The sequence below is a fragment of the Prionailurus bengalensis genome, chromosome X, assembly GCF_016509475.1.
Source record: "Prionailurus bengalensis isolate Pbe53 chromosome X, Fcat_Pben_1.1_paternal_pri, whole genome shotgun sequence".
Classification (NCBI taxonomy): Eukaryota; Metazoa; Chordata; class Mammalia; order Carnivora; family Felidae; genus Prionailurus; species Prionailurus bengalensis.
The window spans coordinates 108471606-108487184 of NC_057361.1; the positions used below are offsets into that span (position 1 = coordinate 108471606).

General features: G+C 36.7%; 1 protein-coding gene across 1 annotated transcript in view; it reads right to left on the reverse strand.

The window, feature by feature from the left end:
- LOC122477145 (fibrous sheath-interacting protein 2-like) overlaps nucleotides 1-15579 on the reverse strand; it is a 77410-nt gene that overhangs the window by 23202 nt on the left and 38629 nt on the right. The window contains 7 exon segments of the mRNA XM_043570016.1: nucleotides 1-1910; nucleotides 1912-2556; nucleotides 2558-3345; nucleotides 4494-7689; nucleotides 7936-8312; nucleotides 8315-10488; nucleotides 10722-13885. Coding sequence (XP_043425951.1) covers nucleotides 1-1910; nucleotides 1912-2556; nucleotides 2558-3345; nucleotides 4494-7689; nucleotides 7936-8312; nucleotides 8315-10488; nucleotides 10722-13885 — 12254 coding nt within the window.

Sequence of the window (15579 nt, forward strand, 5' to 3'; positions counted from 1 at the left end):
TTAATGATAAAACCTGCTAATCTGTCAATAAGAACATTGTTACTGTTTGTGATATCATGCTCAACTGCTTCTTTAGACCCAGAATTTTGCAAGATATTTCTTAATACAGAATCAGCAAGATGCTGAGCATCATCCTCTGAATAAGTAGATTCGGTTTCTTCATCTTTTGAAAATCGAATTTCATGTTGGGAAATTTTCATCCTAATATCACTGATTAGCTTTGAAGAGATTTCACTGCAATTAATTCCTAATCTACCTTTTGGAGTTTCACTGCATGGAACCATGTTAGATGTAGAAGGAAAGATTCTAGATAACAGTACTCTAATTATGGCTTCTAAAAATGTGTATGGCAGCAAGGTGTTAGATGGAGATAGATGCTGGCTTGACTTGGTAGTTTCACTGCTGTCACTAAAGATGTTCTGAATAATGTTCTCTGCTGTTAAAGTAGCATAGGAAGAAGCTGACAAATCCCCAGAAAACAGTGGGTGAAAAAGATAATCAGAAATAGCATCCACAATTAAATTGGCAACATTTTCTGCAAAAATATCACTGCTTTTGAGTTCTTCATTGTCAACCTCAGGGGCTAGCCCATGCTGTTTCAGAACATCCTCATAAACTGAATTGATGAGTTTATCCACAGTGTCTATATCTACAGTGGGGAAAGACTGTTTTTGGTCATCATGAAGAATGCAGATTTTAGCTTGGTTAAAATGGTTATTTATTGAGTTTACTACTTTTTGGGTCATTTTATCCAGTTCATATTCAGTGTTATATTTTGGATTAAAGACCTTTGATAATAGTCCGGCAACAATATCTTCTACAAATGCATTAGGATAAAAGTCCATACCTAGTGATGGCTTCAGAGGTCTATGTGACTCTGTGACCTCAATGAGAACCCCTTTAACCATATTTGATATTTCATCCAATGGAGTCATTGAACAAGGTAAGCTCTCTCCACACAAAAAAGGTTGAAGATGATTGTCAATAATCTCTTGAATAATGAGACTGGCCATTCGGTCAAGCATAACTGGGCTTTGGCTTACTATATTTTTCTGTATTGACACAAGAGAGTCAGATATTTGTAAAACATTATTATAAACAGACTCCACCATATTTTGAAGGTTTTTTTCTGTATATAGATGTTGACAATCATATTTAGTGAGCCAAATCTTATGCTTTGAAATGGCTAACAAAACCTTATTTATTATACAGGTGGGCATCTCATTAAAATCTGAAGTCATTAAATACTTCTTTCCAAAGCAAGAAGCCTTGCAGGGTGGAGAAATGAGCTGAAATAATAGCTTTCTGATGACATCTTCTAAAAATGAGTGTGATAATATGGTAGTATAGCCCGCTGAATGTTGACCTTGGTAATTAAGTTCTCTCAGGTTGTTTTGAAGTTTCTGCAATATATTTTCAGCTTTAAGAGGGTAATATGAATTAAGCATGATCTTTCCTACAAAGCACAATGGGAGCTGGTAGTCTACACTCTTTTTCAATATGCCATTAGTTATCTGTTCTGCTATTGAGGTGGTAGCATGTGTCAGATGATGGCCACTGGTAACTTGTAATGCATATTCCCATGAAACATCATTATTAACTGAGTCAACAATCTTTCTAACAGTTTCTTTATTGATTGATGGAAAATATATCCTTTCTTCAACATCCTGTAAAACAGTGATTCGAGCATTGTTAAATTCATTCACTACAGAGTTGACATCTAATATATTTATCTCATTGAGCTGAGTTTCAGTGATGTTTACATTTTTGCCCTGCAATGAGGTAGAGAGATTAAGGAAAATGTCTGCAATTATTTCCTCCAGAAATGTGGCAGAGTAAACCCCTGTGTACATGCATTCTGGATGTTTCATGTTAAGAATGGCTGTTGCATTCAATTCTTTTTTTACCTGGTCTTTGAAGAGGAGGTAGAGGAGAGAATTTTCCTGAAAATTGCTTACAAAATTGGACTTGTGTTTTGGAATGTATCACCCTGGGATTATTCAGTGGTTCTGTCAAAGGCTTGCTGTCATAACTCACGAATCTTACAGAGTGTTTACCCAGTCTTGATTCTTTTAATTCTGGCCTTTTTCCTTTGGGGAAGCTAGGGAGTCTTTCTCTAGTACTATACGTTAAATTCTTGCTTGTAAAAAGTGGACTTCTGGGAGGTTGATGTATACCACATGACAGTTTTTCTATTAAGGATTTTACCAAGGTATGGGAAGTAATACTAAGCATAGATTCTTGATTTATTTCTGCCAGATCTTCCAAAAGGTCTGACATGTCATATTCTTCAAATGGTGAACCAGAGTCCATAGTTTCCCTGCAATAATCCTCTACATTTTGTAGTATGTTGAACAGTTGACCTTCTACTGAAATTTCATCAGAAGGAGGGCTATCTGTAAGGAAGTTGTTGGCTGTACATTCTTCCAAAAGTATTCTAATAAGTTTCTCACATACAACATTCAGAAGAAAAGCTGATTTGGGGGAGAGTCCTGGGTTATTTCTAGGTATTCTAAGGCTTTGCTGATTATTTGAAGATAGGAACATTTTTTCTTGGTATTTTATTGGAATTCATGTCCCAATTTGGGCATTCATCTGGCAAAAACAAATTGAAAACAATATTGAAAATTTTATTGACTACCTCCTTGGATCCATGAGTTTTTAGGCTACCAGCCAGAGTGGCTAACTTACATGCCAGTGAGTTTAGTTTATTTTTCTGTGCTAGCTGATTAATTTGTTGAGTAGGAGCTGACTCCCAACCTCTGGGGCCTGTCTGTCTTTTCATAGTTTTGGTTTTGTTGCAAATGGGCAAACTATGGCTTTTAAGCATGGAGAGTGGCTTGTTTCTTCCTCTGTTGCCATGCTGATGCTTTATTCCTATTTCTTTGGACAGAACATGGATCACTCCTATTAAGAGATCCTGAAAGAGATCACCGAAGTCAGCCGCAGCTACTCTTGGGCAGTAAATATATTTTGTTTTCACAGAAACCACTTGTATAATGTCTTCCTTTAAAATGTCACTATTAATAAGGATTTGAATAATGATTTCAGAAATGTTTAAAGCAAGTCCTCTGACAGAAATTGACCAACTTGCAAACACTTGTGAATGAACTAGAATAACCTTACTAAATGCTGCATCTTGGTTTTCCAGTGATTTCTGCTTTGTTTCACCATCTTCAGTACAGTCATAAATGCTTGAAATTATATAGGAAATAACCAGTTCAGTGAGATGTTCACAAAATTGATAAAGTGAAGAATCATAGTTAATGTCTTTTAGAGGCTGCTTTGATTCATATTTTTTCCTTAACGGTGTGGAAACAATAGATACTTTTTCATCAAGAGGACCTTAAAATAGAAAACATTACTATTTTTAACATGCATTAAGGGAAAATGTTGAGCATTCAAAATACTAACAATATTTTATACACGAATTTTACCTTGGGGGTACCTCACTCAAGAAATAGAAAAACCTAGTCAAGGAAGGAACTGAGTTTTATTCAAATCTCTATTTCCCACATGTGGGACTTTACTTCCACCAGGAAGTTAAGAAAATGGCCAAACAGAATTCAGATCTGTAAGTGTTTGTTTCTTTCTTGTATAAACATATTTCTAGCTTTTGGAAATCTTGGGGCAGAGAAATGATTTTCAACTTTAGGTGCAATGCCCTAGAGTGATTCCAGTGATAACTAGAGACCTCATATTATTCTTGAAAACATTTTCAGCTGTTCAGCTAATTATCCAGTTTGGGACTCTATAGTATACAGTAAATTGAACTGAATGAAACTGCTGATATTTGACAGTTTTTGACACACAAAAATGGCTATTTTATATGGTTCAACCCAAAAATATGCATGTAAGCATTCATAAAAAGGGAGTGCATATATCCTATTTGTAAGCATGGGTTTAGAGTATTGTACTTAAAAAAGAGCTTAAGTAAGAACAGTGGCACATGAACAGAACAAGTTTGATGCCACTGTTCTTGTAAACTCTATCATCAATAATTGCAAAGACTAACTGTATATATCAAAAATAAGTTGGATCATTACAGTCTATGTATGGAAAGTCTGACTATAATTTAAGAAATCATTCTTTTAAAAAAACACATAAAAAGAAAAACCCTCTTTGAACTTATGTTTGGGAATTTGCCTTTAGAGCAACTGTATATCCCAAGAAAGACAACTGGTTTCATCGTGTCCTAGTGATACCTCATGCCCAACAAAATATATCACTTTAAATTATGCCCATTTAGTTTCATCTGTTGATAGTGAAAACTGCACAACACTCCTCCAAATAAAAATTATGTAAATGTGTCAACATTTTTTTTCCTTTTAGCATACTGACCAGTTGAAAAACACACAATCAGCCACCTCAAATCCAAAATTACTTTCAGAGAAGCAACGGATGCAGCTTCTTGGATGTGAGAAGTGAAACAAAACTCATGGATTTTTTTTTCTAAAATGATGCCAATTCTTTATAAGTCATTCCTCACTCACCTCTGGCTTCAAAGTTCTTGAAATGTGTGACCACAGCTGTAGTAACATATCTTGCTACTAAATGGATTTCCTGTGGTCCCAGTTCTTGATCTGCAAAAGCAATGACTTCAGCCTCTTCAAGAGGTGCTATTTTTTCTAATATTTGGTACTTATCTTTCCATTTTTCCAGTAAAGTGAAATTGTCTACACTTGCTATAAGGCTTCTGTTTTCTTCTTTGGTTTTAGAGCTGATTCTTTTTTCCCATATTTTAAGCAGGCTTTTATTATCCTTTTGTTCTTCAGACATTAGAGACAAAGGCTTTTCCTTTGATACAAAAAATGGCTTCATTGTTTCTATACTTTCATTAGTTTGTGGGGTTTGACTTGAGAGGCCATAACTCAACAGCATCGTATTGACAATATTTTCTTCAGCTACACATATTTTGGGTGGAGAAATGGTTGTCTGTTTTTGGTTTAGCTTAACAACTGTTTTTGGGAACTCACAGTGATGAACTCTTTGATTTTCACCTTCTTCCATTTCTATGAAGGATGTGGAGTGCTCTGGTGCTGCTTGCACAGAGTCACCAGATTTCTGAGATGGTTTTTGTAAGATGCTGCCTTCTGGGAGAGAGCTGTTTCCTTTCGTGGCTTGATCAAAATGGCTGAGGCCTTGGCCTTCACTTCTAGAATATAATGGCTTAAGTTCTGATTCAAGCCCTTCCAATGGCTTTCTGGATTTAGGTGTATCACCTGCAGAGTATCTGACATATGAAGATAGATTTGAGGAAATCTTATCCTTTACTTTTCTATCTTCCTCTGAATAAAAATACAAGCCAGGGATTTGTGGAAGATCATCCCCACAGCTAACTCCCTTTGACTTTGAAGTGAACATTCCCATCCCAGTTACAAACCTGTGCCAATTGGCAGTGTTGGCATTTTCAGCTAATTGGAGATTTTCCTTTGGATGGCTTATTATCATAGATTCATAGAAATGAGTACACTGGTCCATCAGTGTGCTGATAATCTGACTTGAAGATGGTTACATTTGGCATTTTTCTTTGTCTAGCTTGTTCTTAATTATACCAAGCATGTTATTGACAGTATTAGCAGTATAAGTAAGCAGCTCTGAATGGAATGAGTGAAGCTGTCGAAGGGTCGTCTTCATGTTCTCCTGGGAGATCATACTACTTGATTTAGATTCATCAGGAAACATATTAAGTTGTTGTAACTTGGGCAATATCGTTTTCATTAATGGCTTCTGTTGGACAGCAAAAAAGTTTTCAATAGGTATTTTCACAATTTCAGAAAAAGCATATGTAGAGATATGTTTAAACTGTAGGTCTGCAAATGATTCTAAGGTGTTCAGAACCCCTTCCATGATCTCTTGAGCAATTTGGTGGCTAGAACCCCCAAATATTTTGTGTTTCAACTTTGTGTTATATGTTGGTACACTGTTGAGGATGTTTGTTGTTAAGGAGCCACCTTGATTTCTAGTAGTAGTTTCTTTCTTGCTTTCTAGCATCTCTTCACCATCTGTTATGAACATCTGAGTCATGAAGTACACCTCTAATTTTTCAAATAGCTTTTTAACAATTTCCTGACCAAATATGTTAATTTGTACTTGGGAACCTGCAGTTCTAAAGGCAGCTTTTTTAAAGTTGTACCTGCTTTCACAAGCATCAAGAGATGACAAATTTAAAAGTGAAACAGATTGTTCTAATTCTTTTGTTTTCATTGAAATTTCATTCAAAACAGTCTCAGCTATCATCAATAGCTTATATTTTTCATTTTCTATGTCATTTGATTCTGTTTGCCATTTACCAAGCATTTGTTTAAAAATATCTTCTTTAGGAAAGACTTTCTCTAGCTGCGAAGAAACATTCTCCAAAGACAAATGGGCTTCTGGATTTGCAAGAGAGATTGCCCTAAAATTCGTCTGTGAAAGTTTGAGATCATGTGAGTAGGAGCCTTTTGTTTGGCTGGCCAACTTGTTGTTCTTTGTAGCATATAATCCTTGCAAAACTGCATTAACTATTTTGCTTGCTGTCAAGATTTGATCAGAAGTTAAAGTGTTTATATTTACCATTAGTCTATTTTGCCTCATCTTTTGAAATTCACTTACAATTGTTTCCAGAATATTGCTTACTATATCCTTGGCATACATTTTTAGTTCTGCAGTGGGGAGTTTTTTTCTCACTAAGGAGTTTTTAGCATCCCCTGTTGATAGCAGGTATGGCAGACCAATGCCAGTATTGGACTGACTGCCTCTTAAAGTCTTCTCTCTAGGACTTAACTTGGTCTTGTTTTTGGCTTTAGCACCACTAGGTTCTAGGTGTGGTTTTGTTCCAAATTTAGGCAAAGAGAGAACTTTTGATTTTGCTTTAAAGTGTGTTTTAAAACTCGCATTAGGGCTGCCTTTGGAACTAGCTTTAGAACTGCATGGCCTCAGAGATTGCATTTCATCAGATTGATCTTTAGGGGACAAATTCTCTTCTAGGTTTTGTAAAACAAAATTTGTGATCTTTTTGAGAACCTTTTGGGCCAATTCTTCACCCACTTGCAATGGAGAAGTTTGCAGTAAGGTGTTTTCCAAAGAAGTCATGCTTCTAATGCCTGTAGAAGGGCAAACTTGCAGTATCACATGTTCGGGGGGAACACTTCTTTCTGCTTGTTTCAAGTCTTGAAAGTATGATGGATTCACCAGTAATTCATCACTGCCAGATGCTTCCAGTTCTCCCCTGACCTTATTGTTTTCATATAAGGATGTCATAACTATTGAGAACATTTTTCCAAAAACACTTTCTACTATGTCATTTGCAATACTGCTTATATATGACTGCAAGGGTTTTTTGTGTGCTGCTATTGATGTTTTAATTTTAGAATCAGATGTAAAGTGGGGGAGTTCATTACATGGAGGGCAATGGCCTATGTCTTCCATTACCCTCTGATATACCTTCTTTAAAATTTCATTAATTGCATTTAACAAAGCAGTTTTTTCCTGTCTAGATTCTCCATTTTTAAATATCTCTTCCAAAACCCTTCTCAGGTTTTCTGCTTCTGATAGAGTTTGGTTTTGATGTGGGTATTTTGAAAAAAGAGATAGTTCAGTGTTGTCTTCCATCTTTCTTTGACCAGGCAATATTTCATTTTGTACAGCTAGTTGTGTAAATAGATTAGGGTTCTGCTGTGAGTAAAGCCTATTTGCCTTTAAAGATATTTTATCATGGGGCGCCTGGGTGGCTCAGTCGGTTGAGCGTCCGACTTCGGCTCAGGTCAGGATCTCGCGGTCCGTGGGTTCGAGCCCCGCGTCAGGCTCTGGGCTGATGGCTCGGAGCCTGGAGCCTGCTTCCGATTCTGTGTCTCCCTCTCTCTCTGCCCCTCCCCCGTTCATGCTCTGTCTCTCTCTGTCTCAAAAATAAATAAATGTTAAAAAAAAAAAAATTAAAAAAAAAAAAAAAGATATTTTATCATGTAAACTATTGAAGATGTTGTTGACAGTTTCACTCACAATTATGGTTTCTTGGAATGAGGTATTGTTTGGATATGAATACATCTTTTGGATTTCTAAATCTATGTCATTTTTTATAAGCATCAAAATGGTACTTGCAATTATGTCGGCATATTCCCTAAGACTACCTTGTGATATATGAATTGGAGGTCTATGTTTTTCCCTATATTTAGCAAATGTGTAATCTGTGACATCTTGACCAAGAATGGTTATGGCTGTTGAGATTTTTGGGATACTCACATCTGATGGCATTTGGTTTGCTTCAAGAAATAGACTGTTGTTTTGTTTATAATTTGTAAGTTCTGGGAAAACATATGGTTTTTCTCTAGTCTATCAAGAGTAAGTAGAAAATCTATTCTTTCTGTGGCAAAAGATTTTAATCTATTCAAAATGGTCTTAGTAATGAAGTGAGCATTTTCTTCACATGGGTCAGAAGCATATTTCTTGGCATCTTGTTTTTTAAGTACAGTTGTCTGATTGTCATCAGAGTAGACTGATTTCAGCTGTACATCTCTTCCCTTTCTTGCAAATGGATGTAGCTCCCTTTTCCCTTCATTCACTGGGTCCATAACAGGAGATTGTTGATGCTCTGATTTGGGACATACACCAGAAAACATCAGGGGCAATTTTGGAGAAATAGAATCCTTTGCATTTACACCAAGCATGATAGCAGAAGTGAGACTTTGAAGAACAGTATTCACCATATCACTGTAAATCATAGCGACACAAGACTTAGGAACTAAAAGCATTGGAACAGCCTTATTTGCACACTTGGCGTTTGTTTCAGAGTTTGCTTCTAAAAGTTTCTCACTTGTATTACATTTATTAAGAGTGGATTCAGCAAGTAGGACATTATTCTCATCTAGTGTTTTCTCGCAAATGTCACTTAAGATACCCTCAATGGTATCTAGTATTTGAAGTTGAAGTTTTTTTCGATAATTGCTTTTATTGAACAGCCTTTCAACAATATCTTCTGGCCAACTTAGATCAATTGCTCTGTCAAATGTGTTTTTTTCATATTTACCTTTAGTAGACATAATACTTAACACTGTGTTGACAGTCTGACTTGGGTTCCTGTCAGAAACCGCAATATTATGAGCTAAGAATGGATTTTCCATTTCTTTATCTAACTTCTGTTTGATTCCTTGTAAAATTAGTCTAGCCACTTCTGTTGCATATCTATTTAATTTACAGGCAGTCGGGTGACATATTGAGGTGGTCTCTCCAGACTTGTTATGATCCACTGAGCAACAGGAACATTCATCATCAGAATATGAATCTTTGGTTGATAGCCATGGTTGGCTTAAAGCAGTCTCATCATGCTGTAGAGGCAAAGCTATTGGAACTGTGAGATTGATATGAGGACAAAAGAGAGCTTTTACTTTGGAAGTAGCAAACATTTCTAGATTTGTTAATACTGACTGTATAATATCTTCAACTACATTCATTTTGGTTATTTTACCACTACTGAGTGTGGACTGAAATGTACCTGGATTTCTGTCCAGTGTGGTAGAATGAACAGAGGCCTTTTCCCCACTGTAATGTTCAGGAAAAGAGATATTTGCCAAGCAGGTGATAGTGTTATATCTATTTTCATTTGCATTTCTATCTGTCATGGCTGCAGAATAAAGTTTTTTAAGTATGGTTCTAACAATATTACCTACAACAACAGTTACATCTGCTTCAGACACTAAAAGATCCATTCTTTTATCCACAGACTGAATTGATTTTTGAGCAAATGGCTTACTGCCAGCATGAGGAATGTCCCATAAATGAGACTGGGAGAGAGTAAGCACATTTAATTGATCAATTAAGTGATTCTGAAAAATTTCATTCAAAATATTTCTTATAATGGGCACAACTGGGGACTTTCCTGGCTCTTTGAGTTCTACTTCAATTTTTTTAAATGTTCTTTCTAGGTACCATTGCTTAAGAGATTCTGATTTAGTTTCTTCTGATGGTCTTTCTTCTCCAGCACTTTCTTTCTCTGTATCTGCAAGATCTTCTAGATAAGATTCTGGGTCAGCTCCTCCAGGAAGAAAATTTCTATAGGTTGGCCTGTATCTGTAATTTTCAATGCCTTGCTCTTCTGGTTCAGTTTCATTAAACTTATGTGGATGCCCTGCATCTAAAATTAAATTGACTAGATTCTTAAGCATTTCTTTCTCCTGTAGTGGTTTGGTCATACCTGTTTCAAAATTTGGCAAGCTCACATTTAATTCCGTTTGCATAGCCTTCAAAATAGTACTTGATACTTTCTTTGCATGCACATATAAAGCAGACTGCAATTGTCTTTCATGTGTGTTTGTACAAATGTTGATACTTTCACTTTCCCAGTACCTCTTGTTGCTCTTTTTATTTCCACTGATTGTAGCGCCCAGAATTTCTAAATTTCTATTGGCAAACCCTTTCAATTTAGCAAAAACCATTTCAAAGATCTCTGAAGCCATGACTTCCAGTTTATCTTGATGCTTTACTTTTGTGGTCTGTGTTTTGTTTTTTTTTTTAATTTTTTTTTCAACGTTTATTTATTTTTGGGACAGAGAGAGACAGAGCATGAACGGGGGAGGGGCAGAGAGAGAGGGAGACACAGAATCGGAAACAGGCTCCAGGCTCTGAGCCATCAGCCCAGAGCCCGACGCGGGGCTCGAACTCACGGACCGCGAGATCGTGACCTGGCTGAAGTCGGACGCTTAACCGACTGCGCCACCCAGGCGCCCCTTGTGGTCTGTGTTTTGTGGGCAGTTGTATTTTCCTTGTTGTTAGTCACCTCTTTGCTACCTGGCTGGCTCATACTGGACACCATGCTGGAGATTATGTCAAAACATCTGCTCATTTCCTCAATAAGCAAAGAAAATGATAGGCTGTCAGTATCAGTATACTCTGAGGTAGCTTTAAATTCTGAATTTGTGAAACTGTGATCCATTTCAACACTACATAATTTTCTAATGATATATTCTAGAATTGTATGAGAAATGAGCTGAATATTAGACTGCAGTGCAGTGGTTGTCCTCAAATTCTCATTGATCCACTCTCTATTTTGTTCATCAGATGGGGGAGAACATGGATGGTCTCTTTTGAGCTCATGTAACATGTCATATAAGGTATCCCCGATTCTATCTAACACTTGCAATCTGGTACATTTGTCAACTTCTTGCATACAAGGACAATGACATTGTTGATCAATGTCAGCAGTTTCATGTGAGATTTTAGACCTTAGCTTATCTGAAGGGAGCATAACATTGCTTTTACCTGTATTTCCACTTAACAACTCACAAATACAAGTTGCTAATGAATTTATCATAATGTCAGTATTTAGCCTTGTGACAACGGAGTCTAATTTCTTTTCATAGTCAGCAAAAACTCCTGTATCTATAAAGTCCTTGGGAGAGCCACTCTTCCCAAGATTTAGATTTTTCTTATTATATTTCAGTTCTTTCTGTATCACATCCAAAACAATTTTTACCACTTTAGTTGTGTAAGTACCAAGGTGAGATTGAAATGGTTTCCTGTCAGGTGCAGGCTTTGAATGATCAGCATGGCTTTCTAGTTTAAAGCAGTTTTGCAATTTTGGACACATAAATGATTTTAGCTTCTTAAAAATTGTATAGATGATCTTATCACTAATGTGAACTATAGGTTCAGGTGTTGATTCACTTTCTTCAGGTTCTAACCAGGGATCTCTTGTAGGGTCTATGCCAAGTAAAGATAAAAATTTCATCTTCCCTTTACTCTCAAACCATATTTCTAATGGCTCTTTATTTGGTATGTCAGCATTATCTAGAGAATTTTCATGTACTGATGAGTAATGGCTGATAATGTGACTACAAGCTATGTAAAGTATTTTTAATACAGCATCTACAATTTCTTGAGATACTCTTTGGATTTCTGACACAGAGAACATCTGGTTCATCCAGTCTTGAAAGGACCGATCTTGTGGGCTTCCTGAGGTAAGAAGTGAAGCTTCCTTATCATTTTTATAATCTAGGTGACCAGAGGGCCCAGAAGATATGTCTTTGAGCATCTCTGCTAAAATACTTGTAATTATATTTTCTGAGGCTTTTTGTGTTTGATGCTTTACATGTTGGCCGAGAAGCAAAAGGTCATTATTCAAACATGGATTATCATTAAAAATGTCCCTATTATCAAAAACTGGAAGGTCAGTCTTTAATCCCCAGTCGGGAAATGCTACTTTGCCTTGAGGAGTAGACTTTGTAAGTAAGTTCATATTTCTTTTGTACTTTAAATCAGGATTTTCCCTTGTTAACCAGTGATCAGGAAGCTGTTCTTGTAATTTTGCTTTTTCACCTTTGATAGATGAAATCAGCACATTTTCCACAATCTTATCTATTTCTTTATCTTCATCTTCAGAATAAAGAACCATGCCAAGAACATTAATAGGTGGAAACAGGCATCCATATCTAGGATCATTAGTTACTCTAGTGCTGGTGAGTCTGTGCTCTTCTTCAGTACCAGAAGGACTACTTAGTTTGGGGTGTCTTCTCTTTTGGAAAACTGTTTTTGGTGGTTTCTGATGTAGCTGAGCCAAGATATCATCAAGTAGCTGAAGGATGATCATTGTTTCTTTAGTTGCAATGAGCCTTTCATTATTAAGTCCAATTCGTATATAATTTAATATAGTACTGATTGCTTCCTGTATATAACCAACCAGAGAGGACTGGGAAAAAATATTTGACACTATATTTTGTATTTCTTCTTGGCCAATCAAATTGGCTGCATCAGGTTCAGCACTGGATTTCCTTTTACTGGTTCTTTGAAGGGACACATATGTTGGATCTTCCCTGTGTTGTTGATAAGCCAATTCAGTTGTGATTTCAAGATGAGCAAGTTCATTTTGCTTAGAAGATGCAAGAGCCCTCAGCTTTTCTAAAATCACATGAACCATATCCTCTGCAATATCACTCATGTTCTCCACAGTATAAGGCAGTGAAGCTTTTGAAGTTTTTTCTTCTGGAGAAATGCAATGTTCTCCACTGGTTGGTAAGTCTGATTTAAAGTGAACTGACAAATTTTCTTGTGCAAATACTTCAATACATTTTTTCTCAACTGCAGACTGTAACTTCTCAAGCACGCTTTCCATAATTTCAGCAGCTGCTGAGGAGATATTGGCATTGGAGAGTAAGTCTCCTTTGTCAGTGTCAGTTTGGTCAACCAGAGCTTTTCCTGTAACAGAAGAAAGAATGGGGATGGTTTGGGTTAATTCAGACACCATTTCATGAAATGTATTTTCTAAAATCAGCTCAGTTTCCTCTTTTAGATGATATTTAAAGTTATCAAAAACATTCTTTAACTCCTGCATCTCCTTTACAACTTTTGCTTTTTCATCAGTAGACAGTGGGTGTTCTGAGCCATCTTTAGATTCCTTTGTGCCTGTTTCAATCAGTGCAGAAAGGTGACTATCATATTTGTAGGTCTTAATCTTGGGGGATTCAGTGGTCTCATTATTTTTAGGTCCAGAGGTTTTACGTTGTCTTTTCCTGTGATGAGTTTTTCCCATAACTGTTCTTTCTTTGTGGGCAGAAGATGGTCTTACAGGTGCTGCTGGTTGCTGTAGTGACCTGTCAGCTGTGTCTGTACAGACCTCTGCCTGAAATGCCTTACTTAGTTCATATAGAAGCATTTCACTGCATGTGCTACATGCACAACTTGCACTATTTGAAGAGAGGGTAGAGTCATCAGACGATGGGTATGTAGTATTTTGCAACCTTTCTTCATATTTTGTGATGGCTGGGTATAATATACTGGTCACTGCAGCCACAACCCAGGTCATTATATTATGAATTATATTGTTCAGTTCTTCTGAAGTTACCTGGAAAGGAGGTAAGCAGGACACAAGGGAAATCATATATGAATTTCTTTTAGGGACAGGTGCTACCTTTAATTCCTTGTATCAAAGGATGCATAGCTAGAATCCAGCAATGGTCTATAGAATGAACACAGCAAAGCATCTATTTAGAATATATAATTTCAAGTTGGTTTATTCTCTGTGGCTGCGATCTATTCTTTGAATAAGATTCCCTTTGATTCAAAATCACTTGGAACTTTGATTTTAAGCATTTATTGCTGAGCATAAATGGCTTCCTGGTTAAAAAAAATAGCCAAGTGGCTGGGACAGATGGCCTTAACAGATATATTCAAAACATTTCATCCTAAAGCAGCAGAATACACATTCTTCTCAAGTGCACATGGGACATTCTCCAGAATAGATGACATACTGGGTCACAAATCAGCCCTCAACAGATACAAAAAGAGGAAGTTCATACCATGCATATTTTGAGATCATAATGCTATGAAACTTCAAATCAACCACAAGAAAAAAATTGGAAAGCCCTCAAAATACATGGAGGCTAAAAAACATCCTACTAAAGAATGAATGGGTGGGGCATCTGGGTGGCTCAGTCAGGTGGGCGTCTGACTTCAGCTCAGGTTATAATCTTGCAGTTCGTGAGTTCTAACCCTGCATTGGGCTCTGTGCTGACAGTCAGAACCTGAATCCTGGTTCAGATTCTGTGTCCCCCTCTCTCTGCACCTAACCCACTCACACTCTGTTTCTATCTCTCTCAAAAATAAATAAACATAAAAAAATTAAGAATGAATGGGTTAACCAGGAAATTAAAGAAGAAATAAAAAATACGTGTAATGAAATGAAAATGAAAATACAACAGTCCGAATCCTTTGGGATAGAGCAAAGCAGTCGTCCTAAGAGGAAAGTACATTGCAATTCAGGCCTATCTCAAGAAGCAAAAAAGGTCCCAAATACACAACCTAACCTTACATCTAAAGGAGCTACAAATGGAGCAGAAAAATAAAGCCTAAAGCTAGCAGAAGAAGGGAGATAATAAAGATTAGAGTAGAAATAAACGACATAGGCGGGGTACATGCATGGCTCAGTCAGTTGAGTGTCTGACTTTGGCTCAGGTCATGATCTTGGTTCATGAGCCCAAGCCCTGCATTGGGCTTTGTGCTGACAGCTCAGAGCCTGGAGCCTACTTTATATTCTGTGTCTCCCTCTCTCTCTGCCCCTCCCCCACTCATGCTCTGTCTCTCTCTCTCTCAAAAATAAAAAAAAAACATTGAAAATTTTTTGAAAAAAAAAATGACATAGGAAAAAACCCCCAGTAGAACAGATCAATGAAACTAAAAGCTGGTTTTTTGAAAGAATAAACAAAATTGATAAACCCCTAGCCAGACTTATCAAAAAGGAAAGAGAGAGAACCCAAATAGATAAATCATGAATTAAAGAGGAGAGATCACAAGCAAATACACAGAAATAAAAACAATAATAAGAGAATACTATGACAAATTATATGCCAACATATTGGGCTATCTTGAAGAAATGGACAAATTCCTAGAAACTCACACACTACCAAAACTGAAACAGGAAGAAATAGAAAATTTGAACAGGCCCATAACTGGCATAGAAATCGAATCAGTTATCAAAAATCTCCCAACAAATAAGAGGCCTTGTATTTCCTCCCAACAAACAAGGGGAATTCTACCAGACAATTAAAGAAGAGTTAATACCTATTCTTCTCAAAACTGTTCCAAAAAACAGAAATGTAAGGAAAGCTTCCAAAC